Genomic DNA, 23,048 nt, shown 5'->3' on the forward strand with positions numbered 1-23,048 from the left:
ATGGTCTCTCTTTCACTAGATGTTCAGATAGAGACTAGAGAGTTACTGTTTTTGATAGGGGTGCTTTAACTTGGATATCTGCTTAAATGGTCCTTTCCAAATCTATTATTTTATGTCTCTGTGTTAATGCTCAAATTTTATTGTTCATAATTCATTTAAATCACTTTGTGATTTAATGAGGTACAGTATATGGAAATGAAAATAAAGAATGTAATTTTATCCTTGTTTGTTACCTAACTTCTTTTATTGATGGCAGATACATAATTGCACTAAGAAGTTTCCTCCCTGGTAAAAGCAAATTGTATTAATTATAATTATATTAATTAATTTATTAAACAAATTTATATGAGTACCCAACTTACACATGATGACTCTGGGGGTTGTATAATAATTTACACACACAAACACACACACACAATTCCACCTCTTCCCCTCTGTGGTGGTGACAGACATAATTCAACAAACCACTTGAAGGGCTCCATATCAACTGGGTCCCCAGACAGAACCATGATTTCTGGGCTTTTTGGAAAAGTAACAAGGTGTAGGCCAATGTTATCTCTGGGGAAAAGATGTTCCACAGGGAGGGAGCCACTACAGAGAAGGTTCTTCTTCTTGGTCCCAACAGACGTATTTCCTGAATAGATGGGACAATGTTTTAGTGTATTACTTTATTATTTGTCCATTAAATATGCTGCTCTGAATGCACCAGAAGGTTGATGAGTAGATTGGATTCACCAACAACAACCAAAAATAAACACTTCTGAGAACCTTGTTCCTATCATATTTTAACTTGTAGTACAATCACATACATTGCTAAGTAGTCCAGGATAGATTATTGCTGAATTAAATCTATTACTTCTACAGGAATGAGCCTGTAGTGATGCATCACATGCTTAAGGCGGCAATCATTTGTGGGCAAATTATGTCTCTTCTTTTCACTAGTAAAATGTATGAGAATACATTTCTATACTTCTGAAGGTACAGCTCATTTTCTCCTCTGGGTGTGCTGCTGCTCCATGTGCCTCTTTCCCAGCTCTGTGCGATACTGTGTCCTGAAGTGGATCAAACAAACCATGGTGAATGTTTCCCTCATTTGCATCACTTCTAGACAGCCCCTGTCGTAGTCTTTGCTGACAGGAAATCACTGTCTTTGTCACCTTTCTTCAGTGATCTCCTTTTGGCAGAGATGGTCCATGTGACCAGGATTAATCACAACAACAATTCTGGCTTAGAATTCAATGACATGTTTTGCTCTGTGCTCCAATAACAGTGTAGGCTGAAATCAGTAGGAAATGACTACATTAATTTCAGAGTGAAAAGATAATTAACACTTAAAGAGTAATGTTATAACTCATGAAGCTATAATTCAAATGCATGGAAAAATGTGTTGTGGTAGTGAAGTGCGGGGGAATGGACGAGTTCTCTGTTTTATAGTTGGAAATAAACTTAAAATAATTTGGGAAACTGAACGTGGAGGAGGTGAAATATATTTGAAGAGAACAGTGAACAGAAGCTATAATACTTCAGTGTTTGAAACTGCAGCCTGAAGTATGCGTAAAGTGCTTACTTAGATGATATGAATAGGATACGGGCAAACAAAAGCAGCAGTGTGCCCGGAGAATGCTGTGCTTAAGGAGTTTCCTTGGCAACAGAAATGCAGTTCCAAAAGTAGACAGAACTTTCCTCAGAAAACATGCTATTAATAACAACCTTCCGGAACAACCTGGAACAATTTGACTACTTGGCAGTGATAATGCCAAGTGTTCTGCAAATTAATGTAACACAACAGTTATATGTTTTCTCCTGCCCATAATTCTTCTGGAACTGAAGTCTGAGTTCTGTTCTGTTTGTGGGTATAAATGCACGAAGCCATTCCAAATGTTAGCAAAGTGAAAGAAAGCTGGTAGTTCAACAAATGCCCTCGCTGTATCATTTCATCTTGAATAACAGCTTTGTCCAAAGAGATGATTTTATTCTAATTAGGAGGACAAAAAAGCTTACATGCTTAGTGAAGCCAGCAGTGAGTGTAGTTTTAATTTTACCAATTTACAAATGGGTAGACAGTCTTTTAACAGATCCAGGAAGGCTGAGGGAATTTTGTATACATTTATTCATCCCAACTGTTTATCATCTCTGTGTGTATCACTCTATGTGTAAACCGTACCCTTTTTAATCTGTAAAAATATTTTTTCCCACAAACAAGAAGATTGGCAACATTTCTTCTTATTTACTGGCATGGTTACTCCCCTCTATCCCACTGGTTGAGGGTGGCTTCTAAAGTTAACATTAACAGAAGCTGAAGTTAATCAGACAGCCCCTGAATATTCTCAACAAGTCCAAGAGCCAGCAGAAAAGTATAAAATATGCTATCCATGCAGACTTTTCAAAATAGATCATGGTAGCTGTCTGCCAAGAGAATAAACTAATTTCAGATCTGCCTTGCCAAGTAGAATCATTAGAATTCTGTTAAAGGCCATAAGTTTACTAGACGGGAAAGGTAGGCTGCTCTACTGCCTTGACCTTTCCTGAATCCTTAGATCTAAAGGTTAAAAGTAATCAATATCTCATTGTGCATCCTGGTAATAAGTAATAACCATCATGTTAAAATCTAAATGATTGCAGATCGCACTTAAGCATGTTGACCCATTTGGGAGCCTTGTTTAATTGCAATCAGGATACTGATTATGGTTTGCTAATAAACTTTTAACCTAAATGGCAAAAATTGCAGCCTTTAGCTTTTTATAAAATATGACTTCAACCTGTAACACTGTACCAGAGGTTGTGTTGCACATTAAACAGCCACTTCCTCTGATAAAGACCTAAATAAAGATCGTGATTGTTTTTCATAAAAGTGAAAAAAGGGTATTTGAAATATCAGAGAGAATTCTGTTACCCTCTTGTTTACTTTTTCAGTATACACCAGGGGTGAAATCCAGCAGGTTCTGACAGGTTCTGGAGAACCGGTAGTGGAAATTTTGAGCAGTTCGGAGAACCGGTAGCGGAAATTTTGAGCAGTTCAGAGAATCGGCAAATACCACCTCTGGCTGGCCCCAGAGTGGTGAGGGAATGGGGATTTTGCAGTATCCTTCCCCTGGAGCGGAGTGGGAATGGAGATTTTGCAGTATTTTTCCCCTGCCACCCCACCAAGCCACGCCCACTAAGCCACACCATGCCCACCAAGCCACGCCCACAGAACCGGTAGTAAAAAAAAATGGATTTCACCACTGGTATACACACTTTACTTTTGTTACACATATTTATCTTGAGCAGGATTATATAGGAACAAAGAGACTTTGTGGTCCATCACTAATTCTCAACTCAATCTACCTCAGAAGATTGTTGTGGAGAAAAATTGGTTAAAGTACTGGTATGTATGCTACATTGAAATCCAAGAAGAAAGGCAGAATATGAATCCAAATACAGACAAATGTAATTCAAGACGATTATGATAATTGTTGAGAATGGCAATGCATGACCTCCTATCCATTGTCAGCACGGATGTAGCTTGTGCACCTTCTACTTAGAATGTGTATCAAGCTTTGCATTTGTCTACAATGCAAAAGGAAAGATTCTGTGCATGAATGTTAGATGATTGGAAGGCAGTGAGTGAGGAGAGGTGATTAGGAAGATGTGGGAAGAAAAGCCCTAGAATGGCCTAATTTATTCTTCTCTCCTCCTTTCTCCTCTGTTTTACCAGTGATAATGTACGATGCTCCTTTTCCTTGATTAATCCTTGTGTGAATATCTTCTAATCAAGAAGCATGGTCCTGACTACACAGTATATGTAGAAAATAAAACAGAAATAGAGAGGAAAGAATTAAAGAGGGCCAAAGTGGTTACTTTTTGGTTACCCAAATTCTTCATGAATCGTTCATGACTTGCTTACTGGATTCTATCTTCCACATTCCACATTCCACTGTTGTATTTTTTAATCTTTACAATATAAAGATTAAATTGTATTACAAGAATTGGCAGTCACAATTACATTAGATAACTCTAAAAGGTGATTAGTCTAATTTATAGCAGACACATCTATCAGTAGCTATTAGTGACATGTTCAGAAGTTATGCCATTGAGTATCAGATGGAGGACAGTACTACTGTTTTTATGCCCTATTTCTGAAATCATCTGGTTTGCTAATGCTCCTTTTTTCAATTTTATTTGCTCCTAGAAAGTGTAGAAAGGTTTGATTGAAATGTTCTTAAATTTTACAAGTTGCTATAATAATAATAACATAGCAAGACGAGGGTAAATAGTTCAGATAAAGATCAACTTTGAAAAAAAATTCCTAGTCCCAATGGTTTTATTGTGTTTCATACTATATTTGTGTTTGAATACAAGAAAACAAAGACATGTTTTTTTCTCTCAGATTGTAAGTAAAAATAAGCTTTATTATTCAATGAGAAGAAAAAAGACTAACTGATTTCAGCTCTTCTTGCTGAAAACCTCCAAACTACCTTTTTTTTGTGTAATGGGATGGATTTGTTTGACCTTCTTGACAGTGTGTCATTTTCAGCAAAATGATATTTCATTGAATCAGTGTTTGTTTGTGAAAGTGAGATCTCCATGGAGATACTCTAAATCCGTTGTTCAAGATACAACCTATAAATGTCTATTCAGCAATAAAGTCCCATAGAATTCAGTCAGTCTTGCTCCATGATAAGTTCATTAAGCAAAGTTTGCCATCTGAAAATCATGACATGTTTGATATTTCAGATATCAATAGCATGAAATATGCTAAGTGCTATTGTCAGCCATCCTGGCATGTGAACAACACATATGCAAAGAACATCAAGTCAATGCCAATCACAAATTGAAGTTCATGTACATGCAGCTAATCTATGCATCTAGTCTTGAGTGAATGGATAGAAGGATGCTGGAACTTTTAGAAAGAAATTGATTTGTTATGAGGTTATATTCCTCCCTCCCCACATGCACCTATCCTAATACAAAATGAACCATGGTGTGCTTACTAGGGTAAAGTAAGCTGGTTGCATATTAAGCATTTTATGTGACTACTAGACAACCTGTGAACTTTTGGGTCATTCTTTCAGAAATATTTCCTTCCCTAAACAGAGAAACAAAATGATTACTGGCAGGCAAAAAATCAGTGGCAGTGACTTCCAAATTCCTGACTTCTCCATTGATGTTGCTTGTGGGAAGCTAGCAAGAAACATTAAAAATCATTCTTCCTTCTTGACTGAACTGCAGAACTGCCTACCACTTTACTTGGGAAGGGCAAACAAACAGAGCAGTGGAATGTGAAAAAAACTGCACCCACACTCCGCATCCTGATATGTTCCCAAGTGCCCCCAGGAAGGAAGAAGGCTGTCGACTGTTGGCATGCTCCAGCTAGCCCTACCTTGCAAGCAGGCATCCAATTGCTCCCTCATCCTTCTTTCGCTGCCCACTGCCATTAAGAAATGTTAAAATTCAACCTTGGTTCCAAAGCAGGCAATCACTGCCCACTTGCCATGCCTAGTCACCAGCTGATTGGGACAGAGGCCAGATAGAAGTAGGAAAGAGGGAAACGGCCTTCTCATCTACTCTTGAACCATGCAACTTCCTGATTTCTTGGAAGCAGCTATAACTTTCCTAAATTTCATTACCATGGTCCCAATATACTGTAAAACAGCCATTTGATTTGTCTTGATTCAATCATTGTTACCCTATACCTTCTATTTTCACTGAATTGAAGGTGACCAACAAAGAGACATGACAGTTTTAGTATATATAGGTATATCCTTTTGTACTTAAAACTGAAAAGAGAGTATTTAGTGACTACTTAAAACAGTATCAGATTCAAAAGAAAATACAGAAATTCAAAAATAAGAATAAAATTATATTTTAAATGGCCCCCTTTTGACCCAATGCCTTGACATCTGTTGATTCTATCATTTGTAGAATTCCCAGGCAATAAATACTTGGGTAAAAACTTTTATTTCTTTATCACAAACTTGGACTGCAAGTTAGAAATAACAAACATATCCTCACATATCTTAGTTTAGTGAAATAATACCCAATAAAGGAGTTCTTTTATTAAATCATTTTCTTCCTAAAGACTTATCTAGATTTTGATGATGATGATTAGAGATGCCAACTATAATGAAAAACTACTTTAAATTCTTTCCAGAAATGAGAATTTTTGCAATTGCAGCTTGTTATGCAGAAGTAAGGAAAATGGAGTTGGATTCCCTCGTCTATCACTATTAATATCAGACTAGCTTTCCCAGAGTTGTTTCCAGAAGTAGGTCAGCATCACTAATATAATTAATACCTTCTCTATTTTTGTAAATTCTTTTACATAAAAGAAATGATTCAGTATCCTTAAAAATATACCCTTACTTGGTGAATCACTGTTCAACCAAAGAAAATCTAACAAGTGGGGAATGATTTTGGACATTGTATAATTTGTATAGAAAATCTGATTTCTTGCTATAGTTTTGGAAGATGATCAGCTGATTAAAAGGATTTGTTCCTTAAATGCTTGTTTCAGTTATAATATATAAACTTTTGATGCTTCAAAGCTGACAATATTTTGCTTGTCTTTCAAATTAATTATTCATTTGACCACCAGGTGGCCTCCCACACTGCATTGTGTATTGTATAGTTCTGGTCTGGCTTTTTAAAACTTTCATAATGCAATAGTACTTATACAATACAACTGTCTATTGCCTAGTGGAATTTCTTTGTGGGTGTCACATTATAGAGTTTGCAATGTTAACTTCAGGCTCTATGGTCCTTCTAAATTTACATCAATCTCCTATCCATGGAAGTTATCTGTTGTTGAATCAATGGTAGAAAATTGAATTCAGAAAAAGATTTTTAAAGATTATGACATGGCTTAAATATGCTAGCTTTTTACTTAAGTACTTAATTGCTTTACCCAATGACACCTAACTTCTGCCAGTATCACTTTGTTCAGCTGATTAGATAAAATGCAAAGAACAAAATCAATATAATAGCAGTTCCTCAAATGTCAGTATCTAATGCCAATCACTGTGGCCTGAAAAATTACATTTAATAGGCTCACAGTATTATCAGGGTAAGCTATTAAAATACTGTACTTTCTTTGAAATATTTCTATCTTGCTTTCATTTTTTTAAATGTTGGACATATTAATACTTTATACTATAAATCTGACTGAAAAAATCTGACTATGCAATCTTGTACAGTGCAGTTTTGCAGATTTCAGTGTAATTTCTTCAATTGTGGAGGATATCCGTCTAAAATAATGTGATTTAGGCTGATTTTCTCAGCTCACTTAATGGGGAAATAAGACACCTAGCAACAGTGGTGGGATTCAAATAATTTAACAACTGGCTCTCTGCCCTAATGACTGGGTGGGTGGGTGTGGCCAGGTGGGAGTGGCTAAGGCGGAACACCACTCAGCCTCCTGCAGCACTCTGCCATCCAAAACGGGGCATGGGGGTTAATTACAAAATGTGGGCTTTGCTTTGTGACATCCAAATCCAGCAAGCAAGGGGTGTGAACTGCACAGAAAATACACTTTTGTTTAGTTATGAAGAAATATCTCTAAAGTCAGATGTACACTAAATATAGACTGACTTTTAGCTACACACCTCCCCAGCAAACAGCAAATTTTGAAGCTCCAGGTAAAAAGGATTCATTTTAGGATGAGTAACCATAGTTTGCATGTTGGAGGTTCCTAAAGGAATGCTGGGAAACTCTATATTTTAAAGAACATTTGAGGGAGGGGTGCAGAATAGCCCTTCTCTGCCTGAGGCTGTAGAGACCTGGCACCAGAGGTGGGTTTCAGAAGGTCCTGACCAGTTCTGGAGAACCGGTAGTAGGAATTTTGAGTAGTTCAGAGAACCGGTAGTAAAAACCCCTGTCTATTCTCTGCCTCCCAAGTCTCAGCTGATCGGGAGGAAATGGGGATTTTGGAGTGGAGTGGGAATGGAGATTTTACAGTATCCTTCCCCTACCACGCCCACCAAGCCACACCCACAGAACTGGTAGTAAAAATTTTTGAAACCCACCACAGCCTGGCACTAGTGGTGGAATTCAGCTAGTTCTCTCCAGATCGCGCAAACCAGTAGCGGCAACTGCGGGAGCTCTGCCCATCTGCCCAGACGTAATGCGCGACTACTGCGCATTCACAGAAGGCCATGCATATGTACAGAGGTGGCACGTGCAAACTCACATTTGCAAACCGTTAGGGAAGGTAAGTGAATCCCACCTCTGCCCAGCACCAATCAAAACACTTTTTGTGAAGCAACTGATCAACACTGACAGGGTAAGTAATTTGTATATGAAAATAAGAGCAAACTCAATTCCTTTCTAATACTGATGATGTTACCTAGTTTGGTAATGAAACATCTGCAAGAAAACCATCAAGCTCAGAGAGGAACCAAGGAACCCACAGTTCAACCCTAAACTACAAATATTCTCTTCTATCGATAAACACTTTTTGGTTAGAGGGACTCAGAGCCAGTGTTATATGAGATGGCTCCCAGTGGATTTCATTCTAAATTTTGATATGATTTTTGTAAATGAGGAATGTATAATTATAATGACTGAGTATTTGATTCTTCATACAGCAAAAAAATTTGAAAGCCAAAATGGGCTGGGGGGGCTATGTGATGTCCCTGTGCCCCGTTTTGTGCCTGGAAGGCACCACCCTGGAAGCCAAAATGGGGCACAGGGGGTGCACAATGCCCCCTGTGCCCTGTTTTGGGCCTGGAAGACCTCTTGCACCAACCTAGAAGCCAAAACAGGCTGTGGGGGGACTCCTGAGAGGGGTGGGGTGGGCGGGGCCAGCCAGAGGTGGGATTAGACAGTTCTCCGAACAATAATTTTACAATAATAATTAGAGTCCCATATAGATCTCATGGCATGCTTAGAAAATGTAAACGGGTTGCAGTCGTATGTTTTAGAATGGGTCCATTTCAAAAGAAAGAAAAAATAAATTGGAATATGTACTAACAAACTGGGTGGCTAGGGGGTACTCAGGGAGCAGCCTGTCTGGCTGGGCTTATGAATAAATGTGTATTTTGTAACTGGCCACATCCACCTATGTGAGAAATTTTGCAAGTATGGAAGGCTTCACTGCAATGGGCTCTAAATGACACTGTTAGAACCTTGGTTTCCAATATAGCTGCAAGGTATCCTGGGATTTGATTCAACGGGTCAGAATGTAATCTACATGTAACACTGTAGTCATTTTTCAGCAGTGACATTGCACTTTTTTCAGTTAATCTTGGGTAATTCCTTTGGAAAAATCCATATCAAAATTTTGAATTTAGCATTTAAAGGCCTTTAATTGAAGGTTTTGGTTGAATGTTTGGAGAATTCCTTTGCATACCAATACTCCGGCACAATTATAACTATAAGAAAAACTGTGTTTTAATATTGTTATATTTCATAGAGCTGCTAATGTATCAGGAATAAGTCATTCCATAGCTTTCTGTGCAGACATGGTATCACAAAGATCTGTCAAGAAAATAAAATAATTTTGCCTTGAAGGAAGTCTAAATACTTATATATCAATTGAACCAGATCCATGGGCTAGCATGGCTGTATGTTTATTTTATTGGTTTCTCCGTTAGAGATGTTCCTTTCTCCCTTGCCCAGCAATTGTGTTAAGAAAAACTTAAATTTACATAAGTCATGCAAATGTATGCAGGTAATTTGAATAAGGTATAGGGAATTTTGTATATGTGCTTGAAACATGCAAAACTAGCCTGTGTAATGGTTGAAAAATAGAGGTAATACTGTTTCCTTGTAATGTTTCCAATAAATTAATACAAACACAAAGATTTGTGGAATCTAACAATTCGATCCTCTGAGAACTTAAATTGCTTTTGCACTTTTTCTGCACTATTGTGCCCCTCCTGTCCAATTTATATGAATGTATGATTGTTGGTAAGGGTGAGAAGAAAACGGATTTGAAATATAAACAGACAACCTGGCCATATTATAAACTAACATATATAAAAAATAAGAAACTGGAAAACCTATGTGATGCCTTAAATTTGTGCCAATAGTGGAGGCATAATTTGTGATTCATGAAGGAATAGTTTAAAATATGAGAGACCCACTGAATCATTGACAATGCATTTATCTCTACCGATCATTACTTGATTCTTTTATTGTAATGGACCAGCACAGCTACCTGAGATGTTTGCTGAAATGACACTTCGGAAAATGCATAAAGGAAATAACTTTGACTTCATACATCTACAGTTACAGATACTGTTTCTTGGCAGAATTCACCTGAGCACAAAGGCATATTCTTTCTACCATATATTTCCAAACTTGCAACACTGGATAAAAGTTAAATCATTACTTTCCTCCACATAAGTACTTTCCCAAGTTTGCTTGATATTAAAAAACGGGAAGATACAGTAATGATTGTGGTGTAGGAAGTCAAATACTGGTATTTTGGCTATGTGTACATAGACACAGCATTCCGTGTGCCTTTGGCATTTAGTTATGCCAGCCACATGACCACAGAGATTTCATCGGACAGCGCTGGCTCTTCGGCTTTGAAACGGAGATGAGCACTGCCCCCCTAGAGTCGGGAACGACAGCACATATGTGCGAGGGGAACCTTTACCTTCACCTTTACCTTTATTTTATTTTTATTTTTTTTATATCCAATTTATATACCGCCCTTCTCCCTGAGGACTCAGGGTGGTGTACAGCCGAATAAAAACATAAATTACAAACAATTAAAATAGTATTAAAAGAATATATATAAATTTGGCCCGTAATTTAAAAACGATAACAAACCAATTTAAAACATTTAAAAAAGTTAAGCCAGCCCGGCTTGCTGAAAAAAGAAGGTTTTAAGGGCACGGCGGAAGGCACCAAGATCTTGGATTCTCCTTATCTCTGGGGGAGTTGGTTCCAGAGGGTGGGTGCCCCCACAGAGAAGGCCCTCCCCCTGGGGGTCACCAGCCTACATTGTTTGGCTGATGGCACCCCGAGGAGGCCCTCTCTGTGGGAGCGCACAGGTCGATGGGAGGCCGTCGGTAGCAGCAGGCGGTCTTGAAGATCTTACATCTTTACATATCTTTACATAGACACAAATACATTACATATCATATATCACATATATGATGTATCTATATATAATGTTAGCAGATAAATAATTTATAAAGGTAGTCCTTGTTTAATGACAGTCATTTAGCAATCATTCAAAGTTACAAACAACCTCCCCAAAGCTACTTATAACCCATTTTCAAAGTTCCAAATGTTTTTAGTTCAGATAAATTTATTTTTGCTTTGTTCAAAAATGAGCAAAAATATATAAAATGAAATAAAGACAATATAGGAATTTCATTTGCTTCAAGCGGACAGTATCCAGAATAAAACAGTAGTTCGAGAAATCTGGTTAAAAATATAATGGAAAGAAAACATTTTAAAAATCAAGTTGCTGAATAACTACCATCAACTAGTAGATCCATGAGACCTATTCAGCTAAAAGTCACAGCAGACTTTGTAATGCAATGATGTAATCTTGGCTTTGTGTCATTTATATTCAACCTAAAAATTTTTTTTTCCCTGAATAGGCAGGCTGACAACAATATTGTTCAGTGTTGGTTTTTATTTGGATTGCTTCCAAATTGTTCACATGCCTTCATTGAATCACATCATGCCTGCTTAAGTTTTCCCTGAATTCCTGCTTCCTCCTTGTCTCATATTTTATTTTGCTTTTAAAGCCTTGGTTATGTTTGTGAAACTAACCAGCCTGGCCACAAAATTAGGATGTATCTTGCAGAGTGCATTCATTTTACTTTTTGCATATTTTTCCTGAGGTCATGTCAAGGTTAGTTTGAATTCCATCCTACATTAAGACTTCTTTCACAGCTATTTAGCTCTGCAGCCTACCCCCCGCTGGGGTCTGCCCCCTGGGCACGTCAAAGCTTCAGACCTGACAAATCACACACAGATGAAGCTGTACAGTTTTTTTAACAGTTTCATCAGTAACATTTGCCTATACAGTATTTTTTTCTCAATATATCGAACTGCATTCTCTTGATGGTGGCATCAGGAAAATTTATTCGGTATGCAAAAGCATTGTTCCATGAAGAAATTACTAAATATGAGGCACTAGGCAGTACAACTAGAATTTACTCAGAGGCAAATATTTTAGAAATGAATGAATGTGTTTTCTGTTAGGTCCTGTTAGATTTTAAAATCAGATATGCAAAATGAGCTGAGATAACTTTCGTTGAAATGCACTAAGTGACATTCTTGAGCAACCCACTATCTTCCAGCCCTCATTCAACTGCTTGTATCCACAAATATGAATAATTCATTAATTAGTCTTTATGACTCTTCCTAGATATTAATAGGAACCCATAAATTCTCATTATTGGTAGATGTGTGGTTTAATGATTGCCATGAGAAGTATTTGAAAAAATATTATTAAAAGTTTGTGAAGGTAACTTGTTGAATGAAATCAGAGCAATATTGAAGTTTATGAACAGTTTCAGAGGTAGGCTGCTGCTGGTTTGAACCGGTTCGTGCAAACCAGTAGTTTGATCCGCAGGTGGGCACACCCCTCCCACTCCCCCGGTGCTATTCTATCCTGTATCACCGTGTTTTTGATGCCACAAGCATGCGCGGAAGGCCAAGCTCACATTTTCAGAACTGGTTGTTACAACTAGCAGCAGCCCACCACTGAACAGTTTGTGTGTATAGCAGTTGAGATTTTTTTCTTCTGCCCACTTGGGTTACTGTAATAAACAATTACTTCTATGTATGTTTGTGGATTATGTGTGTACATGCTTGCATTTGCTTAAAAAGTATATACCTCTGTCTCACTCCACTATGGGCTGCTTAATGTTATATGTTCATAAGTATATATTTTAAAACATCTGAATTTAGCAAACATGGTTTATATTTTATTCAATACATTTCCTATCTTTTCAGTAAAAAAAAAAGTAATAATAAAGATAAAATAAGCAAGTTATTAAAATTCATTAATATACCACTAAAACAATAAACTCATCACCTTACTTCAGCAATAAATCCATTTAGGAACAAATTAAAGGATGTTCAAGCAATTTGGTCACACCTGCTTGACTTGTATTATTTTTAAATATTTCTATTAAATTTTTAAAGTGTATTTTATATATTGAGGGTTTTTTTTTATCAATTTGATATTTGAATTTTTTTTCCTTCTGAATTTGGAAGCAATGTTAATATAAACGTTAAGAGCCTGTTGTGATGAAAATGTCTTCATTAGGGTGGATTCAATCCGGACAATTTTGGGAGGGAGTTTTAAGGACTGGGAACAACTAGCATGAAGTCCTTCTTTCGTGTTCTCACCAAATGTATTTGTGATAATGATAGGACAGAGAGAAGTGTGTATTACAGTAATTCAGACAAGAAGTAATTAAAACATAGGTCAAGGAATTGGACTGGCCATCTTGAGAAATGGGTGCCCTTGGCATACTTGCCTTAGATATGTAAATGTACCTCTGGCCATTATCAACATCTAACATCCCAATAAAGGGCTGAATGTTAGAATATAAAGCCAACATAGTCCTAGGCTGCATAAACAGAGGGATAGACTCTAGATCATGTGAAGTGTTAATACCACTTTATAATGCCTTGGTAAGGCCACCCTTGGAATACTGCATCCAGTTTTGGTCGCCATGATGTAAAAAAGATGTTGAGACTCTAGAAAGAGTGCAGAGAAGAGCAACAAAGATGATTAGGGGACTTGAGGATAAAACATATAAAGAACAGTTGCTGGAACGGGATATGTCTAGTCTTATGAAAAGAAGGACTAGGGGTGACATGATAGCAGTGTTCCGATATCTCAGGGGTTGCCACAAAGAAGAGGGAGTAAAGCTATTCTCCAAAGCACCTGAGGGTAGAACAAGAAGCAATGGGTGGAAACTAATCAAGGAGAGAAAAAACTTAGAACTAAGCAGAAATTTCCTGACAGTTAGAACAATTAATTAGTGGAACAACTTGCCTCCAAAAGTTGTAAATGCTCCAACACTGGAAGTTTTTAAGAAGAAGAGATTAGATAACCATTTGTCTGAAGTGGGTGTAGGGTTTCCTGCCTAAGCAGGGGGTTGGACTAGAAGACCTACAAGGTCCCTTCCAACTGTTATTCTATCTACAAATATGTTGATATTTTGAAGCAGAAGTAAATTCTTGTTCCTGATTTCCTTTTCAAAGGAAACAGGAATCGAGTTCTCTGTGGATGAGACTTCATTTTCATCCAGTACATTTTCATCCAGACTTCATTTTCATCCAGTACATTACTGATACTGAAAAGCTTGGGTGAGCATCATAAGCATATTGGTAGCAACAAACAATCTTTCCTAGTTGTTTCATACATGAAATCACAAGCAGAATAAGATGAAGTTTATTAGGTTTTAGCATAGCTTAATTTAGCTAAGTTTATTTTAGCTTACTTTAGTTTAGTGTGTAAGCCTAAACATATTCTTTGCTCTCTTGACATGTTTAGTTTCTTTGCCTCAATGTACTTGACTGGAGACTATGGACTTGGCCATCCTTCTCCCTTGTGCACTCCAATGTGAGAGTGGTCTCAGTTCCTGCCACTTATTCTACTTCTCTAAATTAATGATTGATTGTTTAAAAAGCATAAGAGTGAACAGAAGCAGTAACACAATTCCCCAGTCAATCTCCTGGCTAAGTTGCCCATCAAAGCAGCTGAAGCGTATTCTGTCCCATAACAATTTCCAAAGTCAAACAGAAATGGATCTAAAATGTTGGAAGAGAATAAAATGAAACTATCAAAATAGTATATTGTATATGGAAGAAAACATATCACTTTCAATTAAGTGTTCCATGTCTTATGTGATAAACCTTGGAAGTACTGAAAAGATATTGATAATTTGATAATATATTTCTTGTTTAAATAAATAAAGCTGGAGTTCTTGGCTTTTAATGAGCATATTAGTGAGCAGCAATATACTTTTAAACAGGCTTAAGCTGTTAAGGATTTTTTAAAAGCATATTACCTCCTTTTGTTTTACAGGACAAAATGTACTGCCTTCTACAAATTGCTTGATTGACTGATGAAGTGTGTAATTATAGTTGCGCTGCCATTTTGACAAAGCCACAATAACTGATTGTAGTTTAGTTCCTACTTAAGACATATCACCCTTTGCATAACAAAACCCAGTTTTACTGGTCTAATTTTTATTCAGAACAAAAGGCACCTGGAGATATTAACTGTATACTAACAAGGAAATTTAGAACCTAGAGAAAAATAATAACATTGGAACACAACTGCAAAGGGGATAGTGGTTATACAGTTATTTCAAGAGGAGTGATATCTAATGAGGAGTTGTCTAAAGGGCTGCTTGTTTGGAACTAATTAAAGACAGATCTTCTAAATAGCAAAAGGATCATGGGAATTACATTAGGTGTCTGGAGACTTGTTATTCTTTTGGCACTCTGATTGTGGAAGTTGTTAGTCTAGAAATAAAGCATCCTAATAACAACTCCTTCCCGCTCATCCACTATTGGCTGAACAGTTGTATTTATGTTACTGCCCTTGTTGCAATAAGATTCATATCAATGGTCAGAGTCCTGAAGGAAAAAAACAACAACTTTTTTTCTTTGCATTAACACACCACGGTGAGAAGAGTCTTACACTTTCACTCATGCATTTTCAGCCTTCAATTAACGTGAAAGCAGTACAATGCCTACACAACTTCTCTTGCCTAGTGGTGCACCATTTATCATTGCAGTTTTACATTGACCTTGACACCCACTTCATTAGAATAAAGATTGTCTACCATTTAGGTTACATTGTTCCTCTGCACAGAGACCCCATGCAAATTTTCTGTTCAGATAGAAGAGCTGTGAGCCTGTCAGAGGTCATCTGCATTAAATGATTGCAGCTATTTTCCAACTGCTTCTTTTCATTCTACTCAATTCAGGCTAGGAGGATCAATCAAGCCTTCTGCCTGAAACAGTGGGACTGCTGGGAATATAACTGTTTTTGGTGGTAGTGGATATGCCCTAAACAGTATTAAATATTTAATATCAACTCATTAAAGGGCACAAAAGATTTTACAGTTACAGTCAAAATTTAAATGTTTTGGATCATATCATTTCATAAAAGTGGAGCAATTGGTTTTTTAAAAAATACATTATTATGGTAAAATAAATTCTTAAAAAAGAGTTTTTCTTTCATAGAACTGTGACAAAGATATAATTGAGGAGGTGTGGAGCTTAGATGAAAGACATAAATGCTGGCATGCATGTGCGCACATACACACACACACACATATACACACATACACAAACACACAGAGACATAGGTACTGCCCATCTCACTCTCAGTGAACGTATTCATTCCTTGCTGAAATTATTTAAACAAAAAGAATTTTTGTTTTGCGCTTGCATGTTCGTTAAGCCTTTTTATTGTGCATAAATGACATTGTGCAATTTTTTTTATTATTCTTTCTTAAAAGACTTTACAAGAATAAGTTACTGATTTCTTCCTTCAGTTTTCAAGGTGATATAATTGGAGTGAAGTTTAATGAAATACACTTTTTAAAATATTGCTTTTTGAACTTCTGTTGGGGAACATTCAATTCATTTTAATATAGGAGTTTGATTTATATTTAAAAAAAATAATGCAATATAACCCCAATTAACAATATATAGCCAAAGTAGTATGATTTCTAGATCATGCAATTGCAATAGCTTAGAGAAAAAGAAAACAAATTCTTAACCCTGGAAATTATCTGCTGTATGAATTCGGGCTACTTTAAACCATCTTGCAATTTTTAATTTTTTCCCCAAGGCTTAGCAGCAAATTTGTCCCAATAATAAGAAAACTAATTATTCATTTAGAAAGACAGCTTTAGAAGTCTTTATAATTTTTCTGTGCAGTTTTTTGGCATGCTCTGATAGTAGGAGATTGCAAGAAGTTTAAACAAAGTAATGGCTGCTAGACAAAAATATGCATTCTAAGACCTGAACACCAACCAGATATTCTGATTGTACTTGCAAGCTATGTGAAATATGGAATATAATCCTGCCTCTGGATTGTTTGTAAAATGTCTTGCTTTGGTGTTAGGAAAGGACTTGGTGCCTACGAGCTGTTGTGAAGGGTAGCCTGGCCTCTAGCAGATTCCTTCACTCTGCATGTATACAGCTGAGCTTTGGACCCTGGGCTTTGGAATAAAAAGAGTCTTTGTTCATTAATGAATGGCATTAGGCATGGGCTTCCTGAGGGGCCACCATGAAGCCTAGGCGTGAAGAGCAGGGATATTAGCCAGAAAGCAAAGGATGTATATGTATGTAGGCAGATGACAGGCAAAGACTTGAGTCATGCATAGGTATCAGTTTTAATGCAATGTACATTTATTAATGTAATTGGAGAATGTATCCACAGGGCAGTGTTCCTAATAAGAGGCTCTGTGCAGCTCATAGGAAGGAGTTATTTGCAAATGAAGTGCACGTACGTGTGTTGTATGTGCTCATACATGAAATGCATTTATATCTGGTAATACAGTAACTCTTTAGCAAGAGAGAAATCTATGAACACTTGCAGTGTTTCAATGAAATTTGAAGCATTGTTTAATTCCTTAAAGTAACAGGCATTATTCTGTTGTTATGAAAACAAAGTCTAAAATGAATGATGTAAAATCTGAAAAAGTGAACCCCACTCCCAATAATATTTCAACCACAGAGAAGTATTCCTTGACTTAATTCTTCTTTCCCTTATACTCACAGCTCGCTATGTTTGGTATGTCTGGTCTCTTTTCACTTTAACCCACAGAAGCACCATACAAAAGTCTTACAAAAGATGTCTTAATCTCTCTGTGTGCTTTTAAAGCATTATTTTGAATTCCATCATGCAGCCTTTTTTCCCTTTCCTTTCCTTTCCTTTTTTTTTTCTTTCCTCTTCTGAAGTTTTATTACAACAAAATTCCCAGGGAGCTTTAGACCCAAGGGCTGCATAATATTGCCCTAACATTTCACTCTAGGGCAAGAATATGAATCTAGATCCTGATTTTTGTGGGGCGAGGGTGGGGCAGGGGTGCCCAATGCAGCTCTTTCATGAAAAGCATGCAATAAAGACTTGGTCTATTATTAAATGTCAGAATTATTATTGTTGTTATTATTATCATTAACCACAGAGTTGACATCCACGATCTTTTCATAATGATTTCTTTCTTTGACCTCTTAGTGACTAGGCATCTTGTTCTTTAACACTGAAGGAGACAAAAAAAAATGCTTAGTTGCTCAATGAGTGCCTTCTAGGCCGGTTTCAAAATGGCTTATTCTTCTGGTTTCCATGGTGACAATTAATGCTGTTTCAAGGCATTGTTCCAGTCTCTGTTTGGACAGAATTTTGGGGTGTGATTTTTCACACACACACACACACACGCACACTTTTAAAGAAAAAGCTGGACACTTTAGGAAACATTCATCACAAAATTCTCTTAATAATCTTTTCTACATTCCCTGATTATGTTCCAGTGAACTGTTTTTAGTACAAACTTTTTACAAGATATCCAACGTGTATTGGTTTTAATTACTTTAAAAGATTGTAAGTGGAGACAGAAAAAAGAATGAGGGGAAGAGAAGGGAATCAAAATTCCTCAGCTTACATCATGCGCCTGCCTTTTTCTCTTGAGTGGATTCAAAATAAACCCCTTCTATTGGTCCATAGATATAAACATCTGACTTTGCCATAAAAATATAAAAATATGTAAGGTTTTTTCCTGCGGGGAAATGAAGAAAAAAAATATTAAATCATTTTATTTATTGTAGCTATTGTTGGATGGTGGAGGAAAAAAAGAGGAAATGATGTGACTTTTAAAATTCTTAATCTCATTGTTGGCTATTGAACAGTAATCTATATCATAACATTCACAGCCTGTCACAATACAGCCGTCTTTGCTCACTTAATGCTGAGAGTAGAATGAATATGAAGATTAAATTATCTTCTCACCACAGGATAAAGGACTCCTACTAGACTAGGGTTGTGCAGCACTGATAGAGCTGGGAAGCTAATTTTGCAGAGTGTAGGTGTTTGAAGGGTAAAAAAAAATAATCATCATGTGCTATCAGAACCTTAGCTCAACAGTACAGTAAGCATTTTTCTCACAATGAAATAAATAACTTCAGTTTAAGCCCTTTACCTTGAAACAATACTGACTGTTCTTTTCATACTGGTGCATCTTTCGATAAAATGTTTTTTCCCCCTATAACTTTTCCAGCCACTATACAATGCATATTCTAGCAATTAGCCTCTTTTATCACGCAGTTTATGCAGGATGATACCCTGTGAGAGAGACAGAAAGCATATAGAAACCTAACCTATTTATTTGGTTTAATGTAATAATCTTTTATAGCATCTGTCACAAGGACTCTTCGTATTATGCTGCATAATGCAACCACTTTATTTAGAACTGAAATTAAATGATACCCATTAGGTCTTTATGATAACTAGAGTATTATTGTTAAAAGACATATGCTGCCTGATTTGTTTGTATGTTAATCTTTACCAGCTCAAAAACACAGCTATAATACTTTTTAGCCCAAAGGAAACAAACCCAATTTGTTTCAGGTGAAAAATATTAGTAGGGAAGTCCAAACATAGTCAGAAAATTAGAGAACTCCTTTCGACTTTCTAGGAAAAATGCAAAATAATTGAAACCAGGTACATTGCACTGTCTAGCTAAATCAGACTTGGATTTCTCTTGATATTATGCATACTTACAGAAATAATTATGTAAATCTTTTTCAGCTATATCATCTTTAAATAGAAATCAGATTACATAAAGCAGATTGTAATCTCCTCTAGTCACCCTATCCAGTTGAAAAGGCAATCATATAGAGCCAAGAAGCATACTTGTTGGCAATTTTAGCCCAGGGAAAAGGTTAGATATTCTATGATCCAATCCTATCATTTGAAACCTGATTACTTCTTGTTAATGCAGATTTTTTTTAAAAAGAAAAAAGAAAAACAGCTACTACTTTCCTTTTCACATATTGAAAAGACAAGTTTGTTTTATAAATCTAGACAATCATTGGTTGCCTCTTATGCATATTCATGCTTATTTTTGATACACTGGCATCTGATCTGTGTTCATTAATAATGAGAAATACTTTAAACCATCTAATTTAAAACATTTTGCTCTGTGATCCACAAATGACTAATATTTGAAGTTGGCAAAATATAAATGATATTCATGTGCAGTGCAAATGAAAGATTAAAATATGAAATTAACAATATGCAAACATATTCATGCAAATACTGAGGATCTATTAGCTGAAAGAATGATTTCACACCTTCCTTGTTTTCTGCTAAGTACCCTCCAATTATATTTTTGTTTTGTTAGGCATCGTGTTCTTGGATCTGAGAAAAGCACCCATGTTTCAAATGTTCTTTAGTCTACTTTGACTTTGCTCTAGTTTCTTCAGGTTTTAAGTTTTTTCCTTCAACGGCAGCAGAAGGAACTTTATTCTTCAGGTTTCAAAAAAGCCTAACATGAAATGTGCAAATTGCTAATAGACAAGCTTGATTTGTATGACACTTTTAAATGCTTTTTTTTGGACAACTGTGTTTTGTACTAGTATCTAAATTCATATTATCACTGTTTCTTTAAAACAGAAAGAAAATGTGGATATGCATCTCTGTGTGTGTGTGTGCGTGCACGTTCATTTGTGTGTATGTGTGTGACAGAGACAGAGAAAAAAAGTATCCAGTAATAGGTTGTTGTTGTTGGGGTTTTTTTTGTCAAGTAAACTGCCTGTGGTTTGCTCAAATTTATTTCAGTCTTCCAAATTGGCTAAGACATCTGTGGGAGGATGAGTAATCCGCACTTTATAAGTTGTACATGAATTACATCATAATGCAATTGATGTATGTCATTTGCATGGTGATATCATAACGTGATATTATTATGGCTTCAGTGCATAAACAAAGTGTAAGACCAGGTGATACAGGATTTTCCAAGCTTATACCTTCCAGTGGTGGCAGAATTGCAGTTCTCAAAATTGGTGGCTATGACTGGGAATCTGGGTAGCACCAATGGAAGAAGGTTGCTATAAGAACGGTCTAGGCATTTAGTGGCTTTCTGTGGATTCTGCAATACAAAGTATGAGATCCAAAGTAATATCACCATATTTTGTATGCTCACTGAAACATTAATTTTAGTTTCTCAGGCAGTAAACTCTCTAAAGTCAAGTTGCCTTCAAACATGACAGAAAAATGTACCCACTGGGCACTTCAAGACAATGCTTGAGCTAATGAGCTATCCATGAATTATTTGACCATGTTGAGTGAGTCAGTCATCTGCTTCCAGACAAGACATTGTCCTGGTTACCTGGCCAACTGTGCCTGCTCTTCAGAAGACCCAGTGGAAAGGAAATGATTATTTGCCAAGTCATAAACTAAGGCTAGAGGGACATGTGAATACACTCAGATTATGATATGGATTGAGATTTGTTGGCAAATGTAAAAATATTTTAAAATGCAATTAAGATTCATATGCCCTTGAATAGGATAAAGTCACATGCTGGATCCCAGCCAAAAAAACAATTTGTATGTGGGAACATGGGGAAAAAATGTTTCTCCCAAGAATTGAGAGATAGAAGGAAATTTATAAACATCACCTTTAAAAAGGTTCTAAATAAATATTTTTTTCCTGTTATAAGTGAATTATTTTCATTAACTTGAGTTAGAATTGGGAACCAAACGAATGCAGAGACCCTACTAAACAGAGTTGGAAGCAATCTTTAGGTCACAGTTGTCTTCATTATTCTCATTTTGTTGGTGTAATTTTAAAAGACATTTAGAAGTACATGAATTACATAATAGTGAGATCATATTCAGTCCAGAGTGCAGAGAAGAGAAAAAAAATGATTAGGGGACTGGAGGCTAAAACATATGAAGAACAATTGCAGAAACTGGGCATGGCTAGTCTAGTGAAGAGAAGGACCGGGGTGACATGATAGCAGTGTTCCAATATTTGAGGGGCTGTCACAGAGAGGAGGGGGAGTGGTCAACCTATTTTCCAAAGCACCTGAAGGCCAGATAAGAACTAATGGACGGAAACTGATCAAGGAGAGATTCAACCTAGAAATAAGGAGAATTTTTTTGGTGATGAGAACAATCAACCACTGGAAACATTTTGCCTTCAGAACATCATCATTGGAAGCTTTCAAGAAGCAACTGGACTGCTATCTGTCAGAAATGGTATAGGGTCTGCTGCTTGAGAAGGGGGTTGGACTAGATAACCTACAAGCTCCTTTCTAACTCTGTTATTCTGTTCCTCTTACTTTCTAAGATTATATTTTAATTAAAGGTATTTTTCTATAGCTAACTCATCTTTTTTTTTCATTTTAGAGGTACAGTGTAGAAATGTCAATCAGACATCCCAAAAAGATGGAATTGCTGAGTAAAGTCGAAGCTCTGAAGAGAAGTGGTGTTTTATTACCAAGTGATCTCCTTGAAAAAGTGGATTCAATTAATGAAAAATGGGAACTGCTTGGGGTATTTGCATTTTTATTACTGTTTGTGGGTTCTAGGTCCTTTTTCTGTGTCTTAAAGTATGCTCTGTGTCTGATTTCTAATATGAAACTCAAATATCTCTTTCATTCAATTCACTAGATGCATTTCAAACATACTATTATAGAAAAATTTTCTTGTCTGTTTTTTTATTCTCTGTTTGTTCCTGGTCCGACGTTAATAATTTTAGTACTTTAATACAGAAAAATGTAAGTAAAATGTGCCATGTATTATGGGTATGCGCCAAGTCAGCTCTAATACAGTATACACTATAATACAGATATACATGGACTGTCATGCTTGAGTGAATATTAATAGAATTTATTCTGAAGGTACATGTTAGAGACATCTACTCTTTAACTATTTACTATACCCTAAAGATGAAAAGTGGGGATGTCACTACATATTTCAGGTCACACTGATGCTGCAGAGAATAAATGTGCAAATATTGCACCAATCTGAAATCACAACTCTGAAGGTAGCAATCAGGATGTGTTTCATAGTGACATGTGCAGCTCATGTTTGACAAAAGAAGTAAACAAAAAAG

General features: G+C 36.4%; 1 protein-coding gene across 1 annotated transcript in view; it reads left to right on the forward strand.

Moving 5' to 3' along the window:
* AKAP6 (A-kinase anchoring protein 6) overlaps nucleotides 1–23,048 on the forward strand; it is a 233,008-nt gene that overhangs the window by 151,137 nt on the left and 58,823 nt on the right. Inside the window, exon 9 of the mRNA XM_070935849.1 lies at nucleotides 22,340–22,486. Within this exon, the coding sequence (XP_070791950.1) occupies nucleotides 22,340–22,486 (147 nt within the window). The remainder of the gene's footprint in view (nucleotides 1–22,339; nucleotides 22,487–23,048) is intronic.

Source organism: Pituophis catenifer, unplaced genomic scaffold (assembly GCF_029215685.1).
Source record: "Pituophis catenifer annectens isolate HBS135680 unplaced genomic scaffold, rPitCat1.0.hap2 SCAF_1, whole genome shotgun sequence".
Taxonomy (NCBI): Eukaryota; Metazoa; Chordata; class Lepidosauria; order Squamata; family Colubridae; genus Pituophis; species Pituophis catenifer.